General features: G+C 44.1%; 1 protein-coding gene across 6 annotated transcripts in view; it reads left to right on the top strand.

The window, feature by feature from the left end:
• Nucleotides 1-232: 232 nt before the first annotated feature.
• The window catches only part of Kmt2a (lysine methyltransferase 2A), an 84283-nt gene continuing 59480 nt past the window's right edge, over nucleotides 233-25035 (top strand). For 2 of the 6 annotated variants that reach the window (XM_035443626.1, XM_035443625.1), the window contains exon 1: nucleotides 233-697. In XM_035443626.1, coding sequence (XP_035299517.1) covers nucleotides 275-697 — 423 coding nt within the window. In that variant the 5' untranslated portion in view covers nucleotides 233-274. The remainder of the gene's footprint in view (nucleotides 698-25035) is intronic. The other 4 variants (XM_027411980.2, XM_027411978.2, XM_027411979.2 and 1 more) reach the window with 3 other exon arrangements.

Below are 25035 nucleotides of genomic sequence, written 5' to 3'. Positions count from 1 at the left end.
GCACTTATCCAGGTTGCGGGGCGGGAGGAGCCGGGCCCGGGGCTCGGCATAGAGCAGCGGCCGCCAGGCGGCGGAGGCGGGGGCCAGAGGCCCATATGCAGATTGCAGGGCAGGCGAGCGCCACCCGGCGCTCGGCATAGAGGGCCGCGGGGTGCGGGCGGCCGGGCGGCTCCAGGCGGGTTAGGCAGGTTCCGGGGCCCGCCGCTCCCCCCCCCCCTCCCCGCCCCCCTGTGTTGTCGCCTCTCCCTCTCGCTGCTTCACTTACGGGGCGAACATGGCGCACAGCTGTCGGTGGCGCTTCCCCGCCCGACCCGGGACCACCGGGGGCGGTGGCGGCGGGGGGCGCCGGGGCCTAGGGGGCGCCCCGCGGCAACGCGTCCCGGCCTTGCTGCTTCCCCCCGGGCCCCCGGCCGGCGGTGGCGGCCCCGGGGCGCCCCTCCCCCCCGGCGGTGGCGGCGCGGCGGCGGGAAGCAGCGGGGCTGGGGTTCCAGGGGGAGCGGCCGCCGCCTCAGCAGCCTCTTCGTCGTCTGCCTCGTCTTCGTCTTCGTCATCGTCCTCAGCCTCCTCAGGGCCGGCCCTGCTCCGGGTGGGCCCGGGCTTCGACGCGGCGCTGCAGGTCTCGGCCGCCATCGGCACCAACCTGCGCCGGTTCCGGGCAGTGTTTGGGGAGAGCGGCGGGGGAGGCGGCAGCGGAGAGGTAAGGGGGCGAGGAACCCCTAGGTCCGGGGTCTCGACCCTCTGCGGAGCCCTTCCCCTCCCCCATCCAGGTTTGAGGAGCATCCCAATTCTGGAAACATCCTGGGGTCCCTAACCCGGGCAAATGGCCCTCCCATCTTGGGACTCCCTTATGGGCTGCAGACCCCCCAGGCGCCCTTACCCGAGGGTTCAGACCCTTCTGGCTAAGGGCGTTTACCCTCCACCCCGCCTTCTTCTCCTGGACCCTTCCCCAAATCCCTTGGCACAGACCCCCTTGCGGGGGTTTCCCATCCCGGGACTGAACCCCTCCTCCCTTTCACAGATTACCTCATCCGAGCCAGATTCCTCCCTCCCTCTGCCAGAGACCTGATCCCGCCACATCTCCGCCTCCCTTCCTGGGCAGATGTGTTACTCCTAGGGCAGTCTTCCCCTTGGACATCTCTCGGGTGGTGGCTTCATCCAGGGCCACCTTCTTCTCCTGGCCCTTAGGAAATCCAGGTCCCTTCCTGAACCCTGCTTTCGAAAATCCTGACCAAGCCTCCCTCCGTCTCCAGCCCGGTCTTCACCTTGCCAGCCACTCCCCCTTCTCTCACCTCTACTCCCAGCCCACTCCCATCTCTGCACACCGGGCCTCCTCGTCCCGCCCTACCCCACGGGAAACCTTTCCTCTCTACCTTGCCTGTCCTCATCTCTCCTGCGAAGATAACAGTGCTCTCCCCTGCATTAGTCTCTTTCCCCATCTTCCAAGGCTGCAGTTCCTAGGCTGCTGGTGTCAGGGATTTACCTCCAACTCCACCCCTTTCCCTCCTAAAGATGAAGGACCAGAGGTGTGTTAGAGGGAAAACGGCCCAGTCTACCCCTAGGCTTGGAGCAGAGCTACTTTCCAGCATTCTCCTTGAGAGGAGCAAGCTTCCCTGCAGCTCTAGAGAAAGGGGGCCCCGGTGAGGGGTGATGTTTGTGGGGGGACTTGGGCAGCATCCTCCCAAGGGAAGCAGCTGCTCTCTTACCCCACCCACTGCGCCCGCCCGCCCCGCCAGAGAGCTTGCAGCCGCTAGCCTGGTTCCCTCCCGCCGTTCTCTCTCTCTCTCTCTCCTTTTTTTTTTTTCTCGTCATTTTATTATTGATCCACCTTTTCCTAGGCCAATCCTGGGGCTTGGAAGGGGTGGAGGAAAGCCGGGTTGGGGTGAGAGTAGATAAGGGGGCTGTTTTATGTGTGGTGGCGGTGGTGGTTGATTTGGGTTGGTAAAAAGCGGAGGATTATGATGCAAAGTTAGTCTTTAGAAGGAGGTAAGATTATCTGCAATTCCTATTGAGAGACTCAAGGTGGGTGAAGGGTCAGTGCTTTGCCCCTTCCCAGTTAGTAAATGGTTGAGAGCCGGGATACTTTGATAGGCGTTATTCAACCTTTTTCAGCAAAAAGGAAAGTTGCCCTGGGAAGGGAAGTTGAGTTCAGGTTCAGTCAGTGGCATTGCGCATTTGTTTTCCATTGGATGCAGAAAGGGCCGTTTGAATCGCAGGGGAGGGGGGAGAATGGGATGGGGGATGCTAGGGGGAGGAAGAGCAGCTGCCAGGGGTTGAAGTGAAGGGGGGTAGGGGTTTGCTGCACTGGAGTGCTGTTGATTGAAACAGAAAGGGAAAGATAGCAACCAGCCGTTTCCTGCGTGCTCTGCCGTTGGGGCACACAAAATATCCTGGGCAAACCCCTTGTGGCCCGTTATGCCCTGCACCCGTTTAGATTTAGCAAAGGCCTTGGGAAGATGGGGCGGGAGGAGATCCTAGGTACCCCTGCCCCTCCTTTCAAGGAGCTGCCCCCCCTTTAAGTTGTTAATCTCCCAGCCTCCTTTTAAAAATTGTTTCTAAGGCAGCCGACTCAGGAGACTGACAACAACCCGCCTTCTGACAGCAAGGAGGACATGATGGGGGCGTGTTCCTTGCTATGTAGCTAGCTAGCTGCAGCATCCTCTTTGCCTGCCTCTCTCAGCTCTGTCTCCACCTCCTTTTCCCAGCCTTCAGAAGGCTGCTGCAGTAAGCAGGGTTGTTTGAGAGCGTTTTATTGGTTGTTGTAGATTATTATTTTTTTGAAAGACCAATTCTGTATTTTTTAAGCTAACAACACAGATCCCATATAGTTGGAGAACCAAACCTCATACATGACAAAAAGGCTGAGCCGTTCAGGTTACTTGCATGGAGTTGGTGCTTAAATGTGAGTTGATTTTGCTTTTTTAAAAGATACAGCAGCAAGAAAGAGAGAAAGAAAAAAAGAAAGAAAGTCTTACATTGACATATTTAAAACTGAGACTTGGTGTTTTCAAAACTGAGACTTTCCTGGTTATATGTAAGTTCTAGTATTGTGCATATTTGAGTGTAATAAGAAAGTCTCTAGTAGGAGAAGTTTGTCTGCTTTATGGGGATACCTGAAGCAGCAGCATTTTGTTGTTTGGCATGCTTGCATTTTATACTGAAGGACTGTGTGTCCAAGCTCCAAATGTTCTTATCACATATTCAAAAATGAAGTTTCATGTCAACAGCTTCCAGTCATAACTTTTCAAGAGACTGGTTAGGAAGAGAGACACCTGGAATCAGGGACTAAATGTCTGGACTTCAGAATATTTTATCTGTTGGTCTTTGACAAACTACCTGTGAAGTTTTAATCAGGTGCTGACAGTTTCTTACCTATCAGTATTATGGTTGTGAGCTAGCTCTTTATTTTGCCTTAATGGGTCATTTGTCATGTAAAACTTGTCGGGGAGTTTCAGTTACTACAAATAAGATCAAATATAATAGGGAGAGGGTTTTCTCTTTAGAACCTGTGCCTGAAAGCTAGTCCTTTTATTGTGAGCAGGGTGGTTGACTCCTTCCAGTGTTGTTATTTTTTCCTAAACTGGGCTTGGATGAGCTGTTGGTAAGCTTTCTATCTGGTAGTTTGAAGTCATGTAACACTGGCTGATGGTGTGTGCTGTTCATGGTAAACCAGAGTGACAGCCTCTTTCTGCATAGAAACCAAGCATTTGGTGACACAGTCTTGCACATCAGTGGTTAAGGGTTCCACAGGTCTTCCTCTGGACTAACATACATACTTACATTACCCTTAAGGTTGCTTCTTAGAACTTATCCATACTTCTTAAGAGGTCTTGTCTGGACTCTTGGAATGGTTATATGACCCAGAACGATTCTAACCTCTCTATATTGTGGTTTAATTTAAGTGAATAATGACTTGAAGTTACACATAATCAAAGCTAAGTTCTAAAGCTAGGCGACAGAACTTCCAGATCCCCCTGTAGGAACCGTATTACTCACAGGAGACCTGTTCTTCATTCCCATTGGTTCTTTGCTCTCTTTGGATCGAAATCTCTCTGGTGACAGCTACATATGAGTTCCTTGGGATTACAGTCTGTTATAATGAGGTGGTTTTTCAAAATACATGGATGCCTGGGTGAGTTAGGAAGTGGAACCAAGGCTTTGCCGTCTTCTGTAGGACATCACAGAGGTCTGCTTTTCCATACTCGCTTCGTAGTGTTAGCAGCCGTCTCAGGTAGTACTCCAGTTGCTATGTTTGTCCTCTAAATAAGCACCTTTGCAGCATCTTCTGTTTCCTGGAATTTGCAGTAATTTAACATAGATTTCAGAAATATGTTACCTGTCAGCAGTCTTCATTGATTTCCTATGCCTCTCCTATCACTTCTCAACACCTTAAAAGCGGTTTTCTCTTGATCTCAACACCGCACGCTTTAATTATATGTGATATTAAAACTGAATTACAACATTGGTGCATGTTTGTTTTCATCTAAAGTTTCAGTGAAGTCCCTGTGGCCCGAGGCAGGCTTTCAGGTTGAGCTCAGAAAAGGGGGTAGATTTCTAGCTGGAAGGTAGCTGGAGAGTGTCTAGGATTTTGTTTCCCTTTTAATTAAAAAAAAATTTTAATGTTAACCAGGTGTATGTACCCAGAGTTGTTCTTTCATTGCCTTCACAGCTCATCCTGAGCTTGGCAGAAGGTGAATGAAGCTAAGAGAACACACTGGAGTGGACATCAGTGGGTGTGAGCTCTGTTTTACTCATCTCTCTGTCACTGTCCATTAGGACACACTGAGCAATTCATATTTTTTATTTGTTTGTTTTTGAGATAGGGTTTTATTATGTAGACCAGGCTGGCCTTAAATTCGTGGAGATCTGCCATTCCATACTTCCTGAGTGCTGGGATCAAAGGCACATGCCACCATGCCCAACTGGGTAATTCATTTTTAACCTTAAATTTCTGATATGAAGTTTTACTAAATAGCTCATAAACCTTTCTGTTTGATTATTCTTATCCTTTCTTCTTTATCATCATCGTCATTGAGACATGGTCTTTCCATGTAGCTCATGATCATCATCATCACCATCAAGACACAGTCTTGCCATGTAGCCCTGGTTGTCCTGGAAACCCCCTATGAAGACCAGGCAAGCCTCAGATTTGTCAATCCTCCTACCTTGGTGTCTTCCAAGTGTTGGGATTACAGGCATGCACCACTACACCTAGACTAGAATTTCTTATTCTGAGTTTGTTTGTTTGTTTGTTTAGTGAGACTCTTTGGTGGCTTTTAATGACAGATTGTACTTTTGCCCATTTAACTATCATCATTATTAGGAGAAATTTCAACTTGGTGGGAAATTTTTCATTGTATGAAAAATCAACCATAAGGATTTTGCTGACGTCAACAAGAAAAAGTGAGATACTTTTGCATTAGGATCTAGCTGTGTGCTGACCTTGAACTTCTAGGCTCAAGCAGTTCTGCCTCAGCCTAAGTGCTGGACTGTAGACACATACCGCTGTGCCTGACTTGAAGATCAAGTTTGAAATAAAATGCTGTGCACCTGTAGAACCTCAGTGTTATCCCCTTGTTTGGCTAGATTGTTTTCATTGTAATTCCCTTACCTAAAAGGAAGCTATTTTCAGTCTGGATGGTGTATTTCTTTAGGAGTATGAACTTTTAAATGAAAAGATAAATCCATCGCAATAGTACCTCCTTTGAGGGAAGCAACTATTAGTAAGTTCTGAAAAACCAAGTGCTGAATATTAGGACTGCAGTCTTAAGGACTTTTTCTGTCTCATGTCCCCATATTTCCCTTCCAATTAAGCATCTCAAGGCACATACTCCTGGAGGAAATGATTCACAAAATAGTGAGTTCCCTTCTGATTTGAAGTTAAGAGAAAATGCTCCCATTTGGGCTTCATTTCTCTTCTCTGCTCACCTTGGAGCTGTCCTTCCAGAGAACAGCTGTGCAGCCTGTGCCCGCCAGTTGCCTCCCTTACTCAGTGGCTGGAGGGGGTGGCAGCAGTACTTTTGCCTGCTCGGAGGCGTAACAGACTGTAACGCCTCTCTCTCTTTTGGAGACTCACTGTGTTTTAATTGTAGGTCTCCTAATTAAGATCTCTTTGTGCCTGCCCACATTCCTCTAGTGTTGGCACAGAACTTCATCTCCCTCCTAGCACTTAACTGAAGGCCTTCAATCGGGCCTTTTGTGAATGTCTTGTCTCCATTCTTCTGCCAAGGTGGAGCGCCTGGTGGCCTGGGTTTTGAGGGAGGGGGAACTTTGTGACTGTCATTGCACTAGTAGAAACCTTCTTGGGGATTGCTTCGATGGACCCTTTCTTTGTTTGCATGTCATTTTCTGGGATTAAGGAAAGTGAAATTACTAATGAGTCTGGCATGATGTACTTACATCTCAACCGGATTCTTAACCCTCTAGGCATGAGTAGGAAACAGATGCTAAAGAGTTCACAGTTCTAAAGCACTTGCTCTGCGCTCATCAAGATTGGCTCAAGAGATTTGAGGAATTAAGTTTTATAATGGATTAAATCACAGGTTGTGATTTTTGTGGGCTGCTAGGTTGTGAGGATAAATCATGAAATTATTGATTGACTCCAAATTGTACCAGATTTTGGAACAGAGAGAATAAAATAGCTTTGACATTGGGATTAGAATTAGCTTTTTTTAAAGTTACATTTATTGTGTATGTGTTCGAGTAGGTGCTCGCTCTCTCTCTCTCTCTCTGTCTCTCTCTCTCTCAAGCGCGCGCGCGCGCGCGCGCGTGTGTGTGTGTGTGTGTGTGTGTGTGTAAGAGCCTGTTTGGAAGTCAGAAGACAACTTGTGAGAGTTGGTTCTCTCCTTCCACCACATGGAAACCTAGGGATCAAATCAAGGTTGTCAGGTTTGCCAGCAAAAGCCTTACCTGCTGAGCTTTCCCATGGGCCCCTGAATTAACTTTTTTTTAAAATTTAAAATTGCCTTGCTAATTGTAGGTGCCATTATTTCTTGAGGTCAAGAACTGGCTGAACTGAGCTTCTAGAATAGTTTTATAATAAGCTTGAATAATTTCTATAAAAAGTAGCTCAGCTTTGATTTCCACTATACTGATGCTCAAATTGTAACCCACCCTTTCATAGGTCTGCAATGTAGCTTCCTAGAGGAAATGGGGAGTCTTTATGAAGAAAGATCTTAAATCCTTCACCTGGGCCCAGATGGTTTCATTGATCACACTCACTACCAGGGCAGCAGACAAAGGGCTATTTTGTTGTTGTTATTCTCATTTCTTGGTGGCAAAGGCCTGAAAGAAGGAAGTACAGGATCTTTTATGGCATGCATTAAATAAGCTGCAGGCCTGTGCTCTTATACCTGAGTGGGTGGTTTTATGGCCTAATTCTCTAATTGCTGGCATTTATGACAGTGTGGATGCTACTGGCCCTGTGGCTGAGGTAGATTATGCTGGGAATAGGGAGAGATGAGGGGCCCTTTTGTTAGCCTTTCATTTTCTCCTTCAATAAGGTCTCTGAGAAAGCCCTGAGGAAATGCTCAGACACTAGAACTGAGAGAATGGCTTCCCATAAAATGGTCCTTTATGTTTTTAAAAGGGATGGGTTGCTTTTCTTGACCTATCCAAAGAAATCCATACCACCACTGTTAAATATTTCAATGAGTTTTTACCTTGTCAGGTTACACACCTCATGTGAAGCCAACCATGAGGCTGAAGCCATTACCTAAGGTTTGCTTTTAAAGACCTGACTTGCAGTTGTAGACTTGTAGAGACTGTAAGTTCCCTTGTAGGGTTAGTACAAAGCTTCCTGGAGGCCAGACTTGGTTTAACTTTTTAGATTCAGAATAGACCACCCTAATAGGTTTTAGTTTAACAAAGGTAAGGTATGAATGTAAGAGTTAGTTGGCAGTTTTCTGCACAGTCCGTGAAAATTCCCCCTTCCTTGAAATGAGTAGTTGTTTTTCTATTTGACAAATAGACTGGAGGGATTTCCCCAGATATTACCTCTCATTCTTGCTGCAGCAAGACAGTATGAGGTACCAGTGGGTGGAGTCTATTTCACTGGTGTTTATTTCAGCATTGGAGTTCCTTCTGTATATTTTATCTGTTTTCCTGCATTTCTGGTTTTGTATTTTGTTGCAGTGTTTGTAGATGTGTTGATGACTGTGAGTAGCAGGGACCTTTCTGACATCTGACATCTGTACTGTCTGAGAGCCCTGACCCTCATTGCCCATGCATTGCTGAAATAGGATTGTCTCATTCTCGTCTTACTGCATCAAAGTACTTGTGGCTCTCTCTCTTGAGATAGGAGAGTAACTTTGAGTTGAGAAAAGTGGTTTTGGAGGAAGTGTTTTCGTTGAACCCACTTTTGAACTTGTTTCAAAAAACTAGGGAAAAATTGATCACACATTCATAACAAATATGGCACTCCTTGAACAATGAATAGTGATAGGTGGTTGAAATTTAGCTTTTGTCCATTCATTAAACAGACTAATTTTTAGATCAAATACAATACTGCCCCTAGATTATTGCCTTTAATTATAAGCAGTAAAATCTTGTGGATAACATCTCTTTAAGCTTGGTTTATGAGGAAATCCTCTTGTAATCTCTCTGACTGGGAGTTTTTAATTGTGCATATATAAATACCTTTACAAAGGGGATGGCAAATCTCACAGCCTAATCTAGAATAGTGTGAGATAATATAGTACAATGATTCAGGCCTTCTAAGCCTGGGCTGCCTGGGTTCAAATCTTAATTTAGCCATGTATTAGCTGAATGACCTTGCAGAGTTTAACTCCTTCACGATTTAGTTTCTCATTTGCAAATTGGGGGCAATCATGCTTCATACCAGTATTGTGAGGCTTAATTGAGACCATGCATGCAAAGCACTTAGCACTTTGCTTAGCATATAGGGAGCCCTAGTTATTATCAGAATGAGAAATTAAAAGGGCATGAGAGCTATAACCTTTTCATCATAACTGGATTGTTTTATTACTTTGAGGCATGCACACAAACCTATTTGAGTGTGATGGTTGACCCTAACCTTGACACAACAAATGCTCTATGTTTCCTGACTTCAAAATGTTACTGATTTTGCTCTGGGTTTCAAGTTACCTGTAAGCTAAGTCAAGCCAAACTGAAGGACAACTACCCATGTTGGTAACAGAAGGTATCATTGGTAGTCAAGAGAAACATAATCAAGAGATAAGACCCAGAGAAGGGAGAAAGAGCAGGGAAGGTTGCCTCCTGAGTTGTGAATGATCAGGCCCAGGCAGCATAGGGGTTGATACGTTGATCTTTATGACTAAGAGTCTTTTTTTTTTTTTTTTTTTTGCCTCCCAGGTTGAGACCCATTGGTTTGTAATTGGTTACTATTTGTCCTCAAGTTTCAATTTGGACAGAATCAATGTTGATCTGTAGCAGCATTTCTCCACCTGTGGGATTGCAGCCCCCTTGGGGATGCCAACTACTCTTTCACAGAGTTAGCCTAAGACCATCAAAAAAAAAAAAACAAACAAAAAAAAAACCAGATGTTTACATTATGATTCATGACAGTAGCAAAATTACAGTTCTGAAGTAACAATGAAAATAATTTTATGGTTGGGGGGTCACAGCATTAGGAAGGTTGAGAACCAGTAATCTAGAGAAATCAGTGCAGTGCAGTTAACAGTTAATTATAGAAGAGATGTTGAATTGGTATTGTTATTGGGAAATAACAATAACTTCAAGTAGTGAAAAATGAATTAAAGTTTGAAAATAATTAGTAGTGAGAATAGTAAGCTTAAGAAAGAAAAATAAAGGGCTGGAGATAGGACTGTATGGGTAAGATGCTGTCTGCTTGTATAGAAGATCTGTGTTTGATTTCCAGCACCTAGATGGCAATTCAATCATCTGTAACTCCAGTTCTAGAGGATCCAGTGCCCTCTTCTGACTTCTGTAGGCACCATGAACTGACATGGTACACAGACATGCAATAAAAACATCCATACACATACAAAAACATGAAAAAGATTTAAATGTTTCTGCCTCATTAAAAAAAGAAAGCATGCAGTTCTGTAGTACCTCTCTTTTTAAAAGTATTTTTATTTGCAGGACTGGGGATACAGCTCAGCAGTTAAGAGCAATTATTGCTTTTGCAGAAGACATGGGTTAGATGTCAAGCACCCACATGGTGCTTCACAACCATTCATAACTCTAATTCTGGGGCATCTGAAGCCCCCTTCTGGCTTCCTCGTGCACCAGACATGCAGATGGTGTACATACATATGTATGGATGTTTTCCCTGATGTATGTATGAATGTGTGTATATGTGCGCTGTGTACGTGCAGCAGTACCTGTCCTAAGAGGGTGTCGGATGCCTTGGAACTGCAATTAGAGGTGGTTGTGAGCCATCATGTGAGTGCTGGGAAGAGAACTCAAATCCTCTGCAAAGAGCAGCAAGTACTCTTAACCACTGAACCACCTTTAATCTTTCCAGGCCTGCAGTGCCTCTCTTAAATGAGGACATGTTTGGAGCTAGTGAGGTGGCTCAGTGAATAAAAGGTGCTTGACACAGAACTTGTCTCCTGACCTCCACACATACACCGGGGCACACACACACCGATCATATATACATACAAAATAATTATAACCAAACTTTTGGGGAAAAAAAGGAAATGCTTACTAAAACACTACATGACATCTTTTACAGATCCAGGCAATAGATTTTTCTTGAGTCATGTGCCTAGGAGATGGCAGAGCTAAGATTCAAGCCCTAATGTGTATCTGCCTCTGAGTTCACTCTTGGTCTGTGTGTTGTATTACGGTCCTTCTCTTACCATCCCATCCATTCGTTACTCTGTTGTAGCATCCCTTCAGTCTGGCTCTGCTGTTCAATTTCGACAGTCTCACTTATGTCCATTACTGAGGATCATTATGGTGGGCTCCTCCCTTTTCCTACACACAGTGTCCCTATTGCTTTCCTTAAATAGAGATAGGATTCCGTTCTTGTTTTCCTAAAGCTCTTTGACTTCTCACAAATAGATGATTTTACATTCTCAGGCCCTTCATAGCTCACCTGGCCTTCATATCTACATTTGAACTTTATCTGCTAAGTACACTTTCTCACTTCTTTGCTGCATCTGCATTGGACAGGGGAACCATTGGTGTGTTCTCTCTGGTCCTTGTGCTCTGCCTTGGTGCATTTGCAGAGCCTCTTTGCTTGAGCCTTCACTTCTTCACTTCTTAACCTGGGTTATTCAACTCTGCTCAGCTCAGATCTCCTCATCACAACTCTCCCATGAAACATTCACAGATACTACTGTGAGTTGAAAGTCAATTTCTCCTTTTTTAAAATTTGTACCCAACCCTCGAAGAGCTTACTTAGTCCAGGCTTCCTTTCATTGTGGATACCTGTAAATTCATCCGTCTTTGCCCCAATAAGTTATGACTCCCTTTAAGACTCAATTTCTAAGTCATCATTTGTTTTACAGTGGTAACTTTTTGGGTAAAGTGGATCAGTGGCTACAGAACTTTAAGGAACACTTTGCAAGGGTTTATTATAATAAACCAGGGGAGCTTGTGCACAACTAGGTAATTTTTGACTTGGTTTTTAAGAAAATAATAAGCAGCCTGGGGAAATGGCTCAGTAGGTGAGAGCACTTGCTGTACAGGCATGAAGACCTGAGTTTGGGTGCTCAGCACCCATGTAAGAGGCAGGCATGATGCACATGTCTGGAACTCTAGTACTGAGATGGATGGCGACAGGTAGATCCTTAGAGCTCACTGGCCAGCCAGCCTTGTCAAAATATGTTCAGCTCTGGGTACAGTAAGAAACCTCAAGGGTCTAAGGCAGAGAGTGGTATCATCCCCTGGTCTTTGTACGAGCATTGACAGCCCCCACACATACATCCATGCAAATATGGCAGAGGAAAGTATAATAAAGAGCCCATCACAGGTCTTTTCATTAATAATTATTAATTACTTTTTGAGATAAGGTCTTGCTGTATAGCCCTGGCTCATCTGGAACTCCCTATGTAGGCCAGGTTGACCTCAAACCCGGGATCACCTGCCTCTGCTTCCTGCACAGGACTGAGTTTATAGGTACTCCCAGGCATGGGTTTGGAAGTGATGTTTGGGTATTCTGATCGGATGGCATTATCTTTTCTGTAGATAACATTTAGCACTGATAAGTCCCTTACTTGACTGTTGTTTCCAATTCTAGGTTCCTCAGATTAAAAAGTATGAGGAGACCTTGGAGATGGTTAAGATGGCAATATGATTGGAAGTCAGTCAGGAAAGATTGAGGGAATGGAAGGTGAAGAGAACTACAATTCTTCAAAAACCATGAATGGATTCATTATTAGGGATGGTAACTATTTGTACTCTAGCTCTACTGATACTGGAATAACAGAAAATAGTTTTAAACTGAATGGGGGCAGTTGAAAAAAAAGAACTTGTTGCTAATGATGGTTGTCATAGTAATGGGAAAAAGGTGCCAAAATAATGGCCTGTGGAGGTAAATTTTAAAAATACAGTTCTATCTATATATATATAAAGTGGCTTCTCACTCTGCCTTCCCTTTCTGTGAATCAATAAATACAACCTTACTAAGCTCCTTGAGGACATGGGTCATGTTTTATATCTTTTAATATTATCCTCGAGGGATCCTAGGGCCTCACTGGCTCTTCAAGAAGTATTTGATTTGAATTGTCGATTTATAACAATAATTAATTTTTGCAGTAAGCTTCCAGAGAGATATCTTCCAGAGAAATGAAATAATGGTTTTGTAGTGGTTTTATAGGAGGATAAAAACTTTGTAAAGTGATGCTAAAAGACAAATCTTAGACATCAAAAGGAACCAGGAATAACAAGATGTGAAATTGCCTAGTGGTGTCATGCCCGTTTCCAGTTGCATGTTGAAGAGGAAGCTCCAGAACACCCTTTTTTAAGGTTCCACTGCTTATGGGGGGTTGTAACAAGTGCTTGCAGTTGCTTCCAGTCTAGCATCAATTTGCTTCATGTGAACGAGTCTTATGTAAACCTCTGACCCTTGGCTTTTGAGTCTGTGTGGAGGGTTTGCATCACTCAGAATGAAACCCTTTTAGATATGTTGGGTTGCAGAAAGCATTTCCTGTACAGTCAGACCGAGAGCTGTGAATTGGGATTATTCATCTAGATTACTGAAGCCCTGGGCTGAGTTAATATGAACACCAGCCCTCTTTCCCACCGCCAGGGCCTCGGTTGGGGTTGTTGAACTGTTAGAAGTTTTGAATTTAGTACTGGAATTGTGTATGAATGCCTTCTTATAAGTGGTAAAAGAATCAACTACTAAACTTATTCTCTTAAGTTTCATCAAATCACATCCACTTTTAACCCATTTCTCTCCTAGAGTGACTACAATTCATAGAAACTGGTTCACAGCAGGAATACTGCAAGTGTCAACAAATTGAAGGGCTGATTGACTCCCTGATTATGCAGTTGAGGTGTTCAGAAACTGGAGCACTAGGGGAAGAGCAGACTCAGACTTGGCTTGTAGATTTTAGTTGCTAACCATACAGGTCCATATTCACAGAGAGGCGAGGAGAAGCACACAATCCCCTTACATTTTCTCTGTTCTTGTTTTTATTTTTGTTTTTGTTTTGAGACAGGGTCTCATCATGTAGACCAGGCTGGCCTTGAACTCACAGAGATCAGCATGCCTTTGCCTCCTGAGTGCTGGGATCAGAGGTGTGTGTTACCATACTGTTCTCTGTTTTCTTTCTTCTTGAGAGCCTCTACTATCAGAGCAATTTGAAACCAGGGACTTCTAAAAAAAAAAATGTAGTTAAGACAAACTTCCAAATATGATGTAGTTGTCAGGAGAATATAAGTTTCCTGACTTTAAAATTTGAGCATTAAGTTCTAAAGAACAATGAGTCTGATGGGAACCTGTTAGCCTTGTTGCTTTCCTAAGTGGGATGCTTCGTGTTGCTCCTTTGTAGAGAGATGGCCCTGTTTACTTTATAGGGAAGGAAGCTGTGGCTTTCTTAGTGATGCCCAAGTTGCTGTTGGTCATTCAGTAGCCCATGGTCCTAAAAGGAAAGATGAAACTTGAGTTTGCATCTTGATGAGAACAACAAACCAAGGGAACTGAAATTGTGTAGTGAAAACATGTAGTTTAGGCCAGCCAGGCATGGAGGCTCCTGTCTGCAGTCCCAGCACTCAGAAGGGGGAGTCAAGAGAATTGGTACTGAGTGAGTGATACACCAGCCAAGGCTGCACCCAAGACCTTTATCTCAGAAGGAAAAAAAGGAAGGAAAGGAGGGAGGGAGGAGAGAGAAAATCACTAAACTTCAATTAGGATATAGCTCAAAATGAAGTTAACGGCTTCAAGTTGGTGTGTAAGGGACCAAGTCCCCTTCCAATGAAAAGAACCCTCTCCTAAAATGCAGTTAGTGTCTGTTTAGCAGTCCAGCCTGTAGTGTAGGGTGTTTGTGATACCTCCCTGGTAGAAAAGACTTAAGCCCTGTGGTCATGATCCTTAACTTAATTTTCTGCAGTGTGCCAGTTAGCTGGGTTCATTTCTTTTTCTTTGGCAAATAGATAAGCCAGTTCAGACTTGGAAACCGGGGAGGCTAGAAATGTATTTGATTTCCCTCTTGTTTTGTTGAGATAGGGTCTCATATAGCCTTGAACTTGCTGTGTAACTGAGGATGGCCTTGAACTCTTGATTCTCTTGCCTCTGCCTCCCAAGTGCTGGAATTATAGGCCCATGCCACCATGCCCTGATTATTTGTTGTTAATGATTCTGTAAAGTAATTTGGGTCATTGCCAAGAATCTGAATAGCCTACTGTCTGAGCTGGTGCCTTCATTCCACTGTTTTGTTTTTAAAGACATATGAGCTATTTTATGACTTCCTCTCTTATTGAAGCAGGATGAGTAGAATTCACCTGGCTCATTTGCTTAGCTCTCTTGAGCTGCTTTGCTTCTTGTTCTTGTTGACATGGAGTGGCTTTGAGGGGCACTGTCTCCTCTTGTAAAGTGTATAGCATTTGTGATTCTTAGGTGACAGTTGCTAGGTAGAACTGAATTAAAAGCTTGAAAACTGGGGTTTGTTTTTGTATGTTGAATATGTGACCTCCTATTGTTACTGGAGAACAATGTGTTACAGTCTTTACACCCTTTAATCCTGGGTGACCTTTCCTCCTTAACACTTTTTTCACTAGCAGTCAGAGATCGTATGTAAAAGAGCTTAAGTCTCTTCCTCCCTGTGGTGAGATCAGACAACCAACTGTCCTTTCAATGCACCAGCAATCAGAGAGAATTGGCCCTCGCCCCTGCTGACCAGTTCACAAGACACTGGTGTCAGTTCAATAACTGTATACATTTCTTTCTTTCTTTTTTTTCTTCTCTTTAAAGCAAGGCTCTCACTATGAAGACTAGTAACTGATTTGTTCCCAAAGACAATTCTGTTAACATTAGGTTTAAGAGCTTCAACTTTCAAATTATCAATTCCCAAAGTATCTTGCAAAGTGCTATAATTATTTTAGTACTTACATTCATGTTATATTTTAAGCTGCACTTTAAAAAAAGAAATTAGATAATAAGCTCCAAGGGAGGAGGGGCTTGTCAAATGCTGAAACCCCGCTCTTGGTCACTTACTGATTTCTTGGGAACTTGAGGATCCTAGGGGTTTGTATATGTTGGATAAACACTCTACCACTGAACTATTATTTTATTTTTAAGTTTTTTTTTTTTTTTTTTTTTTTTTTTTGAGACAGGGTTTCTCTGTGGCTTTGGAGGCTGTTTTGTAGACCAGGCTGCTCTTGAACTCCCAGAGATCCTCCTGCCTCTGCTTCCCCAGTGCTGGGACTAAAGGCCTGCACTGCCACCACCCGGCTTTGAAGATTTTTTTAAAGACAGGGTCTCATGTAACCCAGACTGGCTTGGAACTCTCTGTAGAGTAAACTGGCCTTGAACTCGGAGAGATCTGCGTGCCTTTCCCTCCTGAGTGCTGGGATCGAAGGTGTGCACCACCATATGGGGAGACTGTGAACTCTTCTTGGTTCTCCTGCTTCCACCTCCCAAACACCATGGTTATCAGCATATACTCTACACTCTGTTTTGAGACAGAATCTTGATAAATTGCCCAGGCTTCCCTATCCTCTTGCTGCAGCCTCCCAAGTTACTGGGAGTACAACAGTTTATGTGTTTATTTGACAATTGATTGTGTTATACTGGGCATAAAAATAGAGAAATTTAAAAATTATTCTCAAAGTATTTGATAGTGTTTCCTCTTCAGTTTAAGGTAACTTCTCTAATCAGAAAAGTGACCCCTCCTCTGGAAGACCATCCTCTCCCCTTGAATGCTGGATTCCAGCCCTTTTCTGCTACTCATTGTTGTACTTGCCAACAACCCCTCTCTTGTATAGGCAGTTTCTCAATCCATCACAGTGTAAAACTGTCTGTCTGAATACAATCCTCTTTTTTAAAAACCCTTGGTCCATGTCCTCCTCCAGTTGCTGCCTGAGTTTTACTCCCTTTTACAGTAGGAAGTCCAAAGTGTTGTAATTGCTATCTCTACTTTCTCACCTCCCAGGCACTCAACTACTGCAGTCGGGCTTTATCTCCAAGATTCAGCTCAGATAGCTCATATCAAGGTGTGTGTGTGTTTGGTCTCGGTCTTAACCAGATTGAATAGATGAAGTCTTAGTCCTTACCCTGTTAGACCCTTTTGCAGCATTTGAACAGCTAGACACTCCTTCGTTTTTTTTCCTTGGGCCTGTCACTCTATTCACCAGTTCTTAATTTTCAGATGTTCAGTGTTCAGCCTGGCCTCTCTCTTCACTGAGCCTGCCTGGGTGTGGAGGCTGCCAGGAGTCTACCTTCTGCTGTCTTCTCTCCCCAGGTGGTTTTTTTTCCAGCTTCCAGCTGTATGCTGAGAACTATTGCCTAAAATTTAGTCTTTAATACTGGCTACTTTGTGTAGTTCCAGACTTTATAACCAATGGTGTATTTGACATTTCTGTTTGGATAATAGTAATAATAACTTTAACATTTACCGAGCCAGACTATATTGTGACTCTTCACATACATTTTCTCACCTAATCTTTATGACTCTGTCTTTATGAGGTGCCACTGTTCCTAGCCTACAGGCAAGAAAATCCAAATGCCTACAAGCATTTGGAATCCAGTAGGTATTTCACACCAACTAACTATCTCCCAACCATTTTTCTCCCCTCAAGCCTTTGCCATTCCCAGTCTGTTTTGGATTGGGTCTACCAGGTACTGTTATGTAGTCCTAAAACTCCATAAGAGGTGTTCCCATAAGAGTTGTGCGTGGTTTCTCTTCCTTCTAACCCTAATTCTAAGCTCAGTCAATTTTTACACTTCATCCAGAACATACACCAACTCCCAGCTTTAAGATTCTACTCCTCCTCAACTCTACTCCTCATAGTCACTTGTCTGGCCTACTTTCTCATCTCCTTGTACTCGTCCTCAGTAGAGTTTGTTCTTCATACAGCAACTATGAAGATACATGAGTATTCCAGTATCAGATACATGATTTATTCACATTAAATCTGGCAGTATCTGCCACCACTGCTAGAGTAGACTGACATTCTTCAACTATGGCCAGAGGTGAGATGGCCTCTAGCCCAGCATGATTTTCTTCTTGACGCTACAGAGCCACTCTGGCTGCCATACATGCTGTTTGTTGCTTTCTCTAGACATTTACACTTGTTGGGCCATCGATGCCTTTATGTTTGAATTTTCCTCTTTTAGGTCCATTCATCAAGTTTGTCTCTGCAAATGCCAGATGCTCTCTGTTGTAGTGTAGGACCTACAGACAGAGAGAGCATCAATGGATGAGATGCTGGCACCAATTAAAGTTTATTTATTGATGCTTCACACCTGTAATCCTAGCACTTCGGAGGCTGAAGCAGGAAGATTATTGTTGAGTTTGACCAGCCTAGGTCTACATAGTTCCAGGTCAACCTGTAGAGTGAGACCGGTCTCACCAAAACATGACATAGCTAGCTGAGGCAGGATGATTGGAACTGGAGTTGTGAGTAGTGGCCAGCCGCTGTGTTTGTGCTGGGAATCAGTCCTGGTCTTCTGCAAGAGCAACAAGTGATCTTAATGGCCAAGCCATGGAGCAAACAAAAGTGGGGCACACTTGGTCTATATCTCTTAGTTTGCCCAGCCCTTGGTGAATTGTCACCTCAGAGACGCCTTTCCTGATTTCTTAGTGGCTCACTGCACAGCTGGCACATTGAGTTTTGCTATTTATTTCTTGTTCAGTGTGTATTTTCTCCCTGTCCACTAGATTGTATGCTCACAGGGTAGAGGTTTTGTTACTTCCCTGTACCAGTTAGTTTTTTGTCAACTTGACACAACTAGATTCATCTGGGAGAAGGGAACTTGAACTAAGAAAATGCCTCCATCAGATTGACCTGTAGGCAAGTCTGTGGGCTTTTTCTTGATTGATGATTGGTGTGGGTACCATTCCACCGTGGGTAGTGCCATCCCTGGGTAGGCGGTCCTGGGAGCAACCCAGTAAGCTGCTAGTTCCTCACTCTGCTCCTGCTTGAGTTTCTGCTTTAAATTTCTCATTGATGACTGTAGTAGGGTAATTTAAGCCAAATAAACCCTTTCCTCCCCAAGTTGTTTTGATTTAGGTGTTTGTTACAGCAATAGCAAGCAAACTAGGTCATTCCCCATCTGTAGTAGTTAGGTTTTGTCAACTTGACAACAAACTACTCACCTGGAAGAAGGAAATTCCAACTGAGGAAGAGCCTCCATCAGATTGACCTGTAGGCAGGGTCTGTGGGCCATTTTCTTAATTGCCAAATGACATAAGAGGGTCTAGACCACTGTGGGCACTGCTACACTAAGCAAGTGGGCTTGGACTATATAAGTGGTTGAGTAAGCTAGCGAGTATCTCACCTCCATGGTCTCAGTTCCTGCCTCAGCTTCTCTTGATGGCAGGCTGTATGGGTGGTTTTTTGTTTTGTTTTGTTTTTTCGGGACAGGGTTTCCCTGTGGCTTTGGATGTTGTCCTGGAACTAGCTCTTGTAGACCAGGCTGGTCTCGAACTCACAGAGATCCACCTACCTCTGCCTCCTGAGTGCTGGGATTAAAGGTATGCGCCACCACCGCCCGGCGATGGCGGGCTGTAACCTGTAAGCCAGATAAACTCTTCCTTCCCCAAGTTGTTTTGGTTAGTGTTTTGTCAGAGCAAAGAGAAGCAAACTGGAACAACATTTATGAATCTTCTGGGTCAAACAGTACCTGGCAGTACTCAGTAACCACTTACCAAGTGAGTGAATGCTGATCACAGTTGAATTATGGCTGCTGGCTGCTCTCCCTTTTTTCCAGTCTCTTTCCTGTGAATACCCCACAAACCAGCCAGCCTAAGCTGTAGTCCTTTCTCCTCCCTTAGCAACCTCTGTATCAAAACTGCATATCAATACCGCATGCCAGTGCTGTAGAGACTCAGTGACTCAGAGCAATACTACTTAAGAGTTCTGTTCCCAGCACCCATGTCTCATGGCTCACAACCACCTGTAACTCTAGCTCTATGGGATCTGATGCCCTCTTCTAGTCTCTGTAGGTACCCCTTAGACACATACATAAACATTTTAAAATAAAATAAAAATAAATACTAAAATATTTGTGAATCTGTCCTTTTTGCTCAATTCCCTTTGCTACTGTAGTCACTTTCTCTGGCTCTGTTAACAATCTCAGAGACCATTTATGGTTGTGTACACCTACAGCGGAAGATCTTGGGTTCCAGGCCAACCTAGAACTCATCAGCTACATGAGATTTAAAAAAAAAAAAAAGTTAAAAAAATAATATAAGCTAGGATGGCCAGATGGAGGTACTTTCACTTGGTCTCTGTTTAGTTGTATCAGAAGGTAGGCAGCCTATTTGCCACTTTGTCTCTGTCTTAGTCACTTTTCGATTGCTGTGAAGAGACACCATGACGGAGACAGCTCTTATAAAAGAACATTTATTTGGGGCTTGCTTACAGTTTCAGAGAGTTGGTCCATTCTCATTATGACAGAGAGCATGGTGGGAGCATGTCAGCACTCAGAGTGTAGGATCAATAGCCTGTCTGCAGGCCAAGAGAAACAGGGCCACACCTCCTAATCCTTCTCAAAGAGTGTCACTTCCTGGTGACTTAGCATGCAAGCCTACGGGACCATTCTTACTCAAACTACCACAGTGTCTAAAAGTGTCCAGAAAGGATTTCTGTGCAGTTTATGTCGTCAGAGAATGTGTGTGTGTTACTTGTGCATGTAGTCCAAATGTCACTCATAGGCTTAGGTGGAACAAATGGTTTAAACTATAGAAAGAGTGCTTTTCTGTCTGGTTTGTTTAAAAACTGAGATGTTGACAAGGATTCTTTCATCTGTGTTTTAATACAAAGTTACAGACAGATACAGGAAGGAAGAAACAATCTCTACTTCGCCATTCAGTCACAGTGATTGGGTTTGTTGAGACAGGGTCTCCCTTGGTAGCTCAGGCTGGCCTCAGACTCTTGAGTTCTTGCCAAAATGTTGAGATTTCACAGTGCTGGGATTTCAGGTGTGTGCCAGAGAATCACTGACCCCATAGAGCCTTTAGGATGAGGTCCATATGTGCTAGAAGATAGTTTTTAAGCATTGAAGGCCTTCTGTGATCTGCCTCCTACCTCCCCACCTTCAGTATTTTTTGCCTCTTTTCTGATTGGATGTGCCTCTGTGCTTTTTTTTTTTTTTTTTTTCTTCGAGACAGGGTTTCTCTGTGTAGCTTTGGAGCCTATCCTGGCACTTGCTCTGGAGACCAGGCTGACCTCGAACTCACAGAGATCGCCTGCCTTTGTCTCCCGAGTGCTGGGATTAAAGGCGTTCACCACCAGTGCCCGGCTGCCTCTGTGCTTTTGTATGTTACTCACTCAGCCTCCGGCCCACTTGGTTCCATTCTCAAGCTTTATTGTCATTCAGAGATGAGTTGATTTCATCCTGTGTGGCCCTTTGTCTTGCCTGACTTTATGCAGCGTTCCCTCTAGCAGGTTCCTTGTGTACTATTTCCTGTTACTGAACTTAGCTGTTCTCCCTCCTCCCTCTTGATACTGGGTCGTATTGCATAGCTGTAGAGGCTAACTTCAAACTAGGTATCTATTTTAGCCTCCCAAATTCTGTGCTACCACACCATACTCTGCTTAAAGATGTCTTTTATCTCAGCTCATCCCTTTACCTGCATGTAGTTTTTAAAGATTGTGTGTGTGTGTGTGTGTGTGTGTGTGTGTGTGTGTGTGTGTGTGTGAGTGAGTTTGTGCGCCACTTGTGTGCAGGAGCCTCCAGAGGCCAGAAGAACACGTCAGATCCCCTACAGCAGGAGTTATAGTCAGTTGTGAGTCATCATGTGGGTGCTGGGAATTGACCCCCAGTCTTCTGCAGGAGCCACAAGTACTCTTCTGAGCCATCTCTTCTTCAGGTACCCACTCTCCTTCCTTCCTTCTTTCCTTCCTTCCTTCCTTCCTTCCTTCCTTCCTTCCTTCCTTCCTTCCTTCCTTCCTTCCTTCCTTCCTTCCTCCCCCACCCCCTTTTTTCCTGAGACAGGAGTTTCTCTGTGTAGCTTTGGAGCCTGTCCTAGAACTCTGTAGATCAGGTGGCCTTGAACTCACAGAGATCCACCTGCCTCTGCCTCCCAAGTGCTGGGACTAAAGGTGTGCGCCACCACTGCCGACTCCACTCATATTAATTAATGAATGAATTGGTTTAGTTTGTCTCCCAGCCTGCATTTATTTATTTATTTGAGGTTTGTGAGATGTAGTCTCACTGTGTAGATCAGACTGGCCTTGAACTTAGAGTGACCTCCCTCACCCCCCTTCTGAGTACTGCAATCACAAACAGGCTCCTGGCATTACACTTTTTTGGCAATTCTGGAAATTGATCCAGGACGTTGTTCCTTATTTATGGCAAGTACTCTACTACAGCCAGCCTCAGCCTCCCGAAAGCACGTGTGCTTATAGACTAGAGGACAACTTCCAGTGTCCTCATCATAAACATCATATTTCTCCTCTGAGACTGGTCTCTCATTGGTCTGGAACTGATTGATTGGGCTAGACTGACTAGACAGTGAGCCTCAAGGATGGATCCCTGTCTCTACTTGGTACTGGGATTACAAATGTATTTGTGTGTGAAAGAGTTCATTACTTCTCAACTTTTGTAGCATCAGCATTAAAGACTATTGGTGTCTTTAAATCAATTTGGGTGTGTGTGTGTGTGGGTGTGGGTGTGGTGGGTGTTTTGCCTACATGTATCTATGTGCACCACCTGTATGCTTGGTGCCTGTGGAGGCCAGAAGAGGGAATTAGATTCCCTGGTACTGGAGTTACAGATGGTTGTGAGCTGCCATAGGGGTGCTGAGAATTGAACTTGGGTCCTGTTCAAAAGCAGCCAGTGCTCTTAACTGCTGCACCATCTCTCCAGCTCCATTTGGTCCCCTTTTGGCAATTTTGTTTGTTTTTTGTTTTTCGTGACAGGGTTTCTCTGTGGCTTTGGAGGCTGTCCTGGAACTAGCTCTTGTAGACCAGACTGGTCTCGAACTCACAGAGATCCACCTGCCTCTGCCTCCTAAGTGCTGGGATTAAAGGCGTGCGCCACCAACACCCAGCTTGGCAATTTTTAAATACATCATCCATTATCACCTATGGCTACCTTTCAGCACTGTAGATCACCAAACACATTCTTCCATTAGAGCTGCAATCTTGTGTGTCTCTTGGTCAACCTTTGGCCCTGCAAGCTTCTGATCACTTTTCTGCTCTCCCTTTAGATGCCACGAGTAAGTGAGTTCTCAGAGTACTTAAGTTTCTGTGTGGCTTGCTCTGTGATGTCATCGAGAACAGCCAAATTTCCTACTTTTTAAGGCAGAATAGTGTCCCATTATGGATATGCGCCCCATTTTTTTCTTAGGACCTGGAGGGCACACACTTTTTCAGCATACCAACTCAGTTCCTCTGCTATGCTTTCATAATCTAGGATTATATATATGGTTAGATTTTAGTCTTCTGAAGAACAGCTATACTATTTTTTTAAAATAGCTGTTCTAGTTTACATTCCCACCGATAGTGCACACACGGTCAGTTTTCTGTCATTTTCACCAACCCTGGCTATCATTTGCCCTCAATACTAGCTCCTCTAACAGCTGTAAACTGGTATCTCATTATGGCCTAATTCAGTCCCTATGCATTTCATGTATTGTTTCTTTCTTTGTTTCTTTGTTTCTTTTTGTGTTTCCTTCCCTCCCTCCCTCCCTCCCTCCCTCCCCTCCCTCCCTCTCCCTCCCTTCTTTCTTTCTTTCTTTCTTGTTGGAGATTAAACCTAGAGCATGGCCGGGCGTTGGAGCACACACCTTTAATCCCAGCACTCGGGAGGCAGAGGCAGGTGGATTTCTGTGAGTTCGAGGCCAGCCTGATCTACAAGGGCTAGTTCCAGGATAGGCTCCAAAAGCTACACAGAGAAACCCTGTCTCAAAAAAAAAAAAAAAAAAAACCTAGAGCGTGGTATATGCTAAGTATATGCTGTACCACTGAGCTATACAGTCTTCAGCCCTGGTCCCTATGGATTTTTTTTTTTAAAAAAACATTTATTGTGTATATGTATGTGATATCTTTGTGGGTGAGTGGTTGGATGGATGGATAGATTAGATAGATAGATAGATAGATAGATAGATAGATAGATAGATAGATAGATAGATAGAGGGTGGTTGGATGGATTGATCTGTTGATGAGAGGAGAGCTTTCCAGGAGTTGGTTCTCTCATTTCACCATGTGAGTCCTGAGAATCAAACCGAGGACACCAAACTTGGCAGTAAATATCTTTACCTGCTAAGCCATCATCCCAGATTTAAAAAAATAAAATCCCTCTGCTAACCAGGCTTGGTGGCACCTACCTGTAATCCTAGCAAATCCTAGCACTTTTTAAGCTGAAGTAGAAGGATAATGAGTTTGAGGCCAATCTGGCTTACATAGCAAAGGCCTCATTTTGGGGGGAAAATGCCATCTAATTAGATACTACTAATTATGGGTGTGAGTCTTTAAAATACAACATAGAGCCTTGGTATTTTAGAGCAAGTAGCAGGAGATTCAAGGGAATTGTGCCAACAGAAGTGATAGCTAACTGGAATAAATTCCCACAGGGGAGGTGTTACTCTTTATAAAAAATAGCTGCCAAGATTTACGTGCAGCTTGCCTCCTGGGTGTTTTAGTCTCTTAGTTCTCTTGTGGCCCCCTCATCAGATTGAACCATGTTTAACGATGCCAACCTAGGAGCCTGAAAAAGTATTTCACAAAAATGAGTGTATCTTTTGAAAATATTTTATTTTTTTTAATTGCTGTTTTTTCTTAAGTTTATTTATCTTTATTTTATGTGCATTAGTGTTTTGCCATGGATGTCCAGTCCCCTGGAACTGGAATTACAGACAGATGTGAGCTGCCATGCGGGTGCTAGGAATTGAACCTGGGTCCTCTGGAAGAGCAGCCAATGCTCTTAAACCACTGAACCATTTCTCCAGCCCCTAAAGACTTAGGGTGTGGTGTTTTATTTTTTAATTATGTGCAAGTGGGACAGGGGTGTGTGTGTGAGTGCAGGTGCCCACAGAGGCTAGTGACATTGATAACCCCGAGGCTGGAGTCATAGGCAGTTGTGAATTGCCTTGATATAGGTCCTGGGAATTGATCTCAAATCCTTGGGAAGAGATTACATGCTCTCAACCTCCAAGCCTTTTTTCCAGTTCCAAGGGATGATTTTGATTCCATGTTCACTGATGTTTTTCTCATTCATTCAGTGAAGTTAATTTTGTAATTGGAGGAATTTTAGAGACAGAATACTGAACTATGGTTGCTAAAGGACATGTGTGGGTTGCATAGCACTTAGTTAAGTGAGGTGCCCAGGAAAGAACAGCAATGGAGGTTCATGATAGACCTTGTCCATCTCTGGCCAGGGCTGATAGCGCTTGTTTAATAGAGATGTATTGTGTTGTTGTTGTTGGTGGTGGTGATGACGATGATGGTGATACCTAGGTTGATTCCATAATT

This window comes from Cricetulus griseus, chromosome 4 (genome assembly GCF_003668045.3).
Source record: "Cricetulus griseus strain 17A/GY chromosome 4, alternate assembly CriGri-PICRH-1.0, whole genome shotgun sequence".
In the NCBI taxonomy this organism is placed as follows: Eukaryota; Metazoa; Chordata; class Mammalia; order Rodentia; family Cricetidae; genus Cricetulus; species Cricetulus griseus.
The sequence above is the reverse complement of the archived record's forward strand: the minus strand, read 5'-3'. Positions and strand labels throughout refer to the sequence as shown.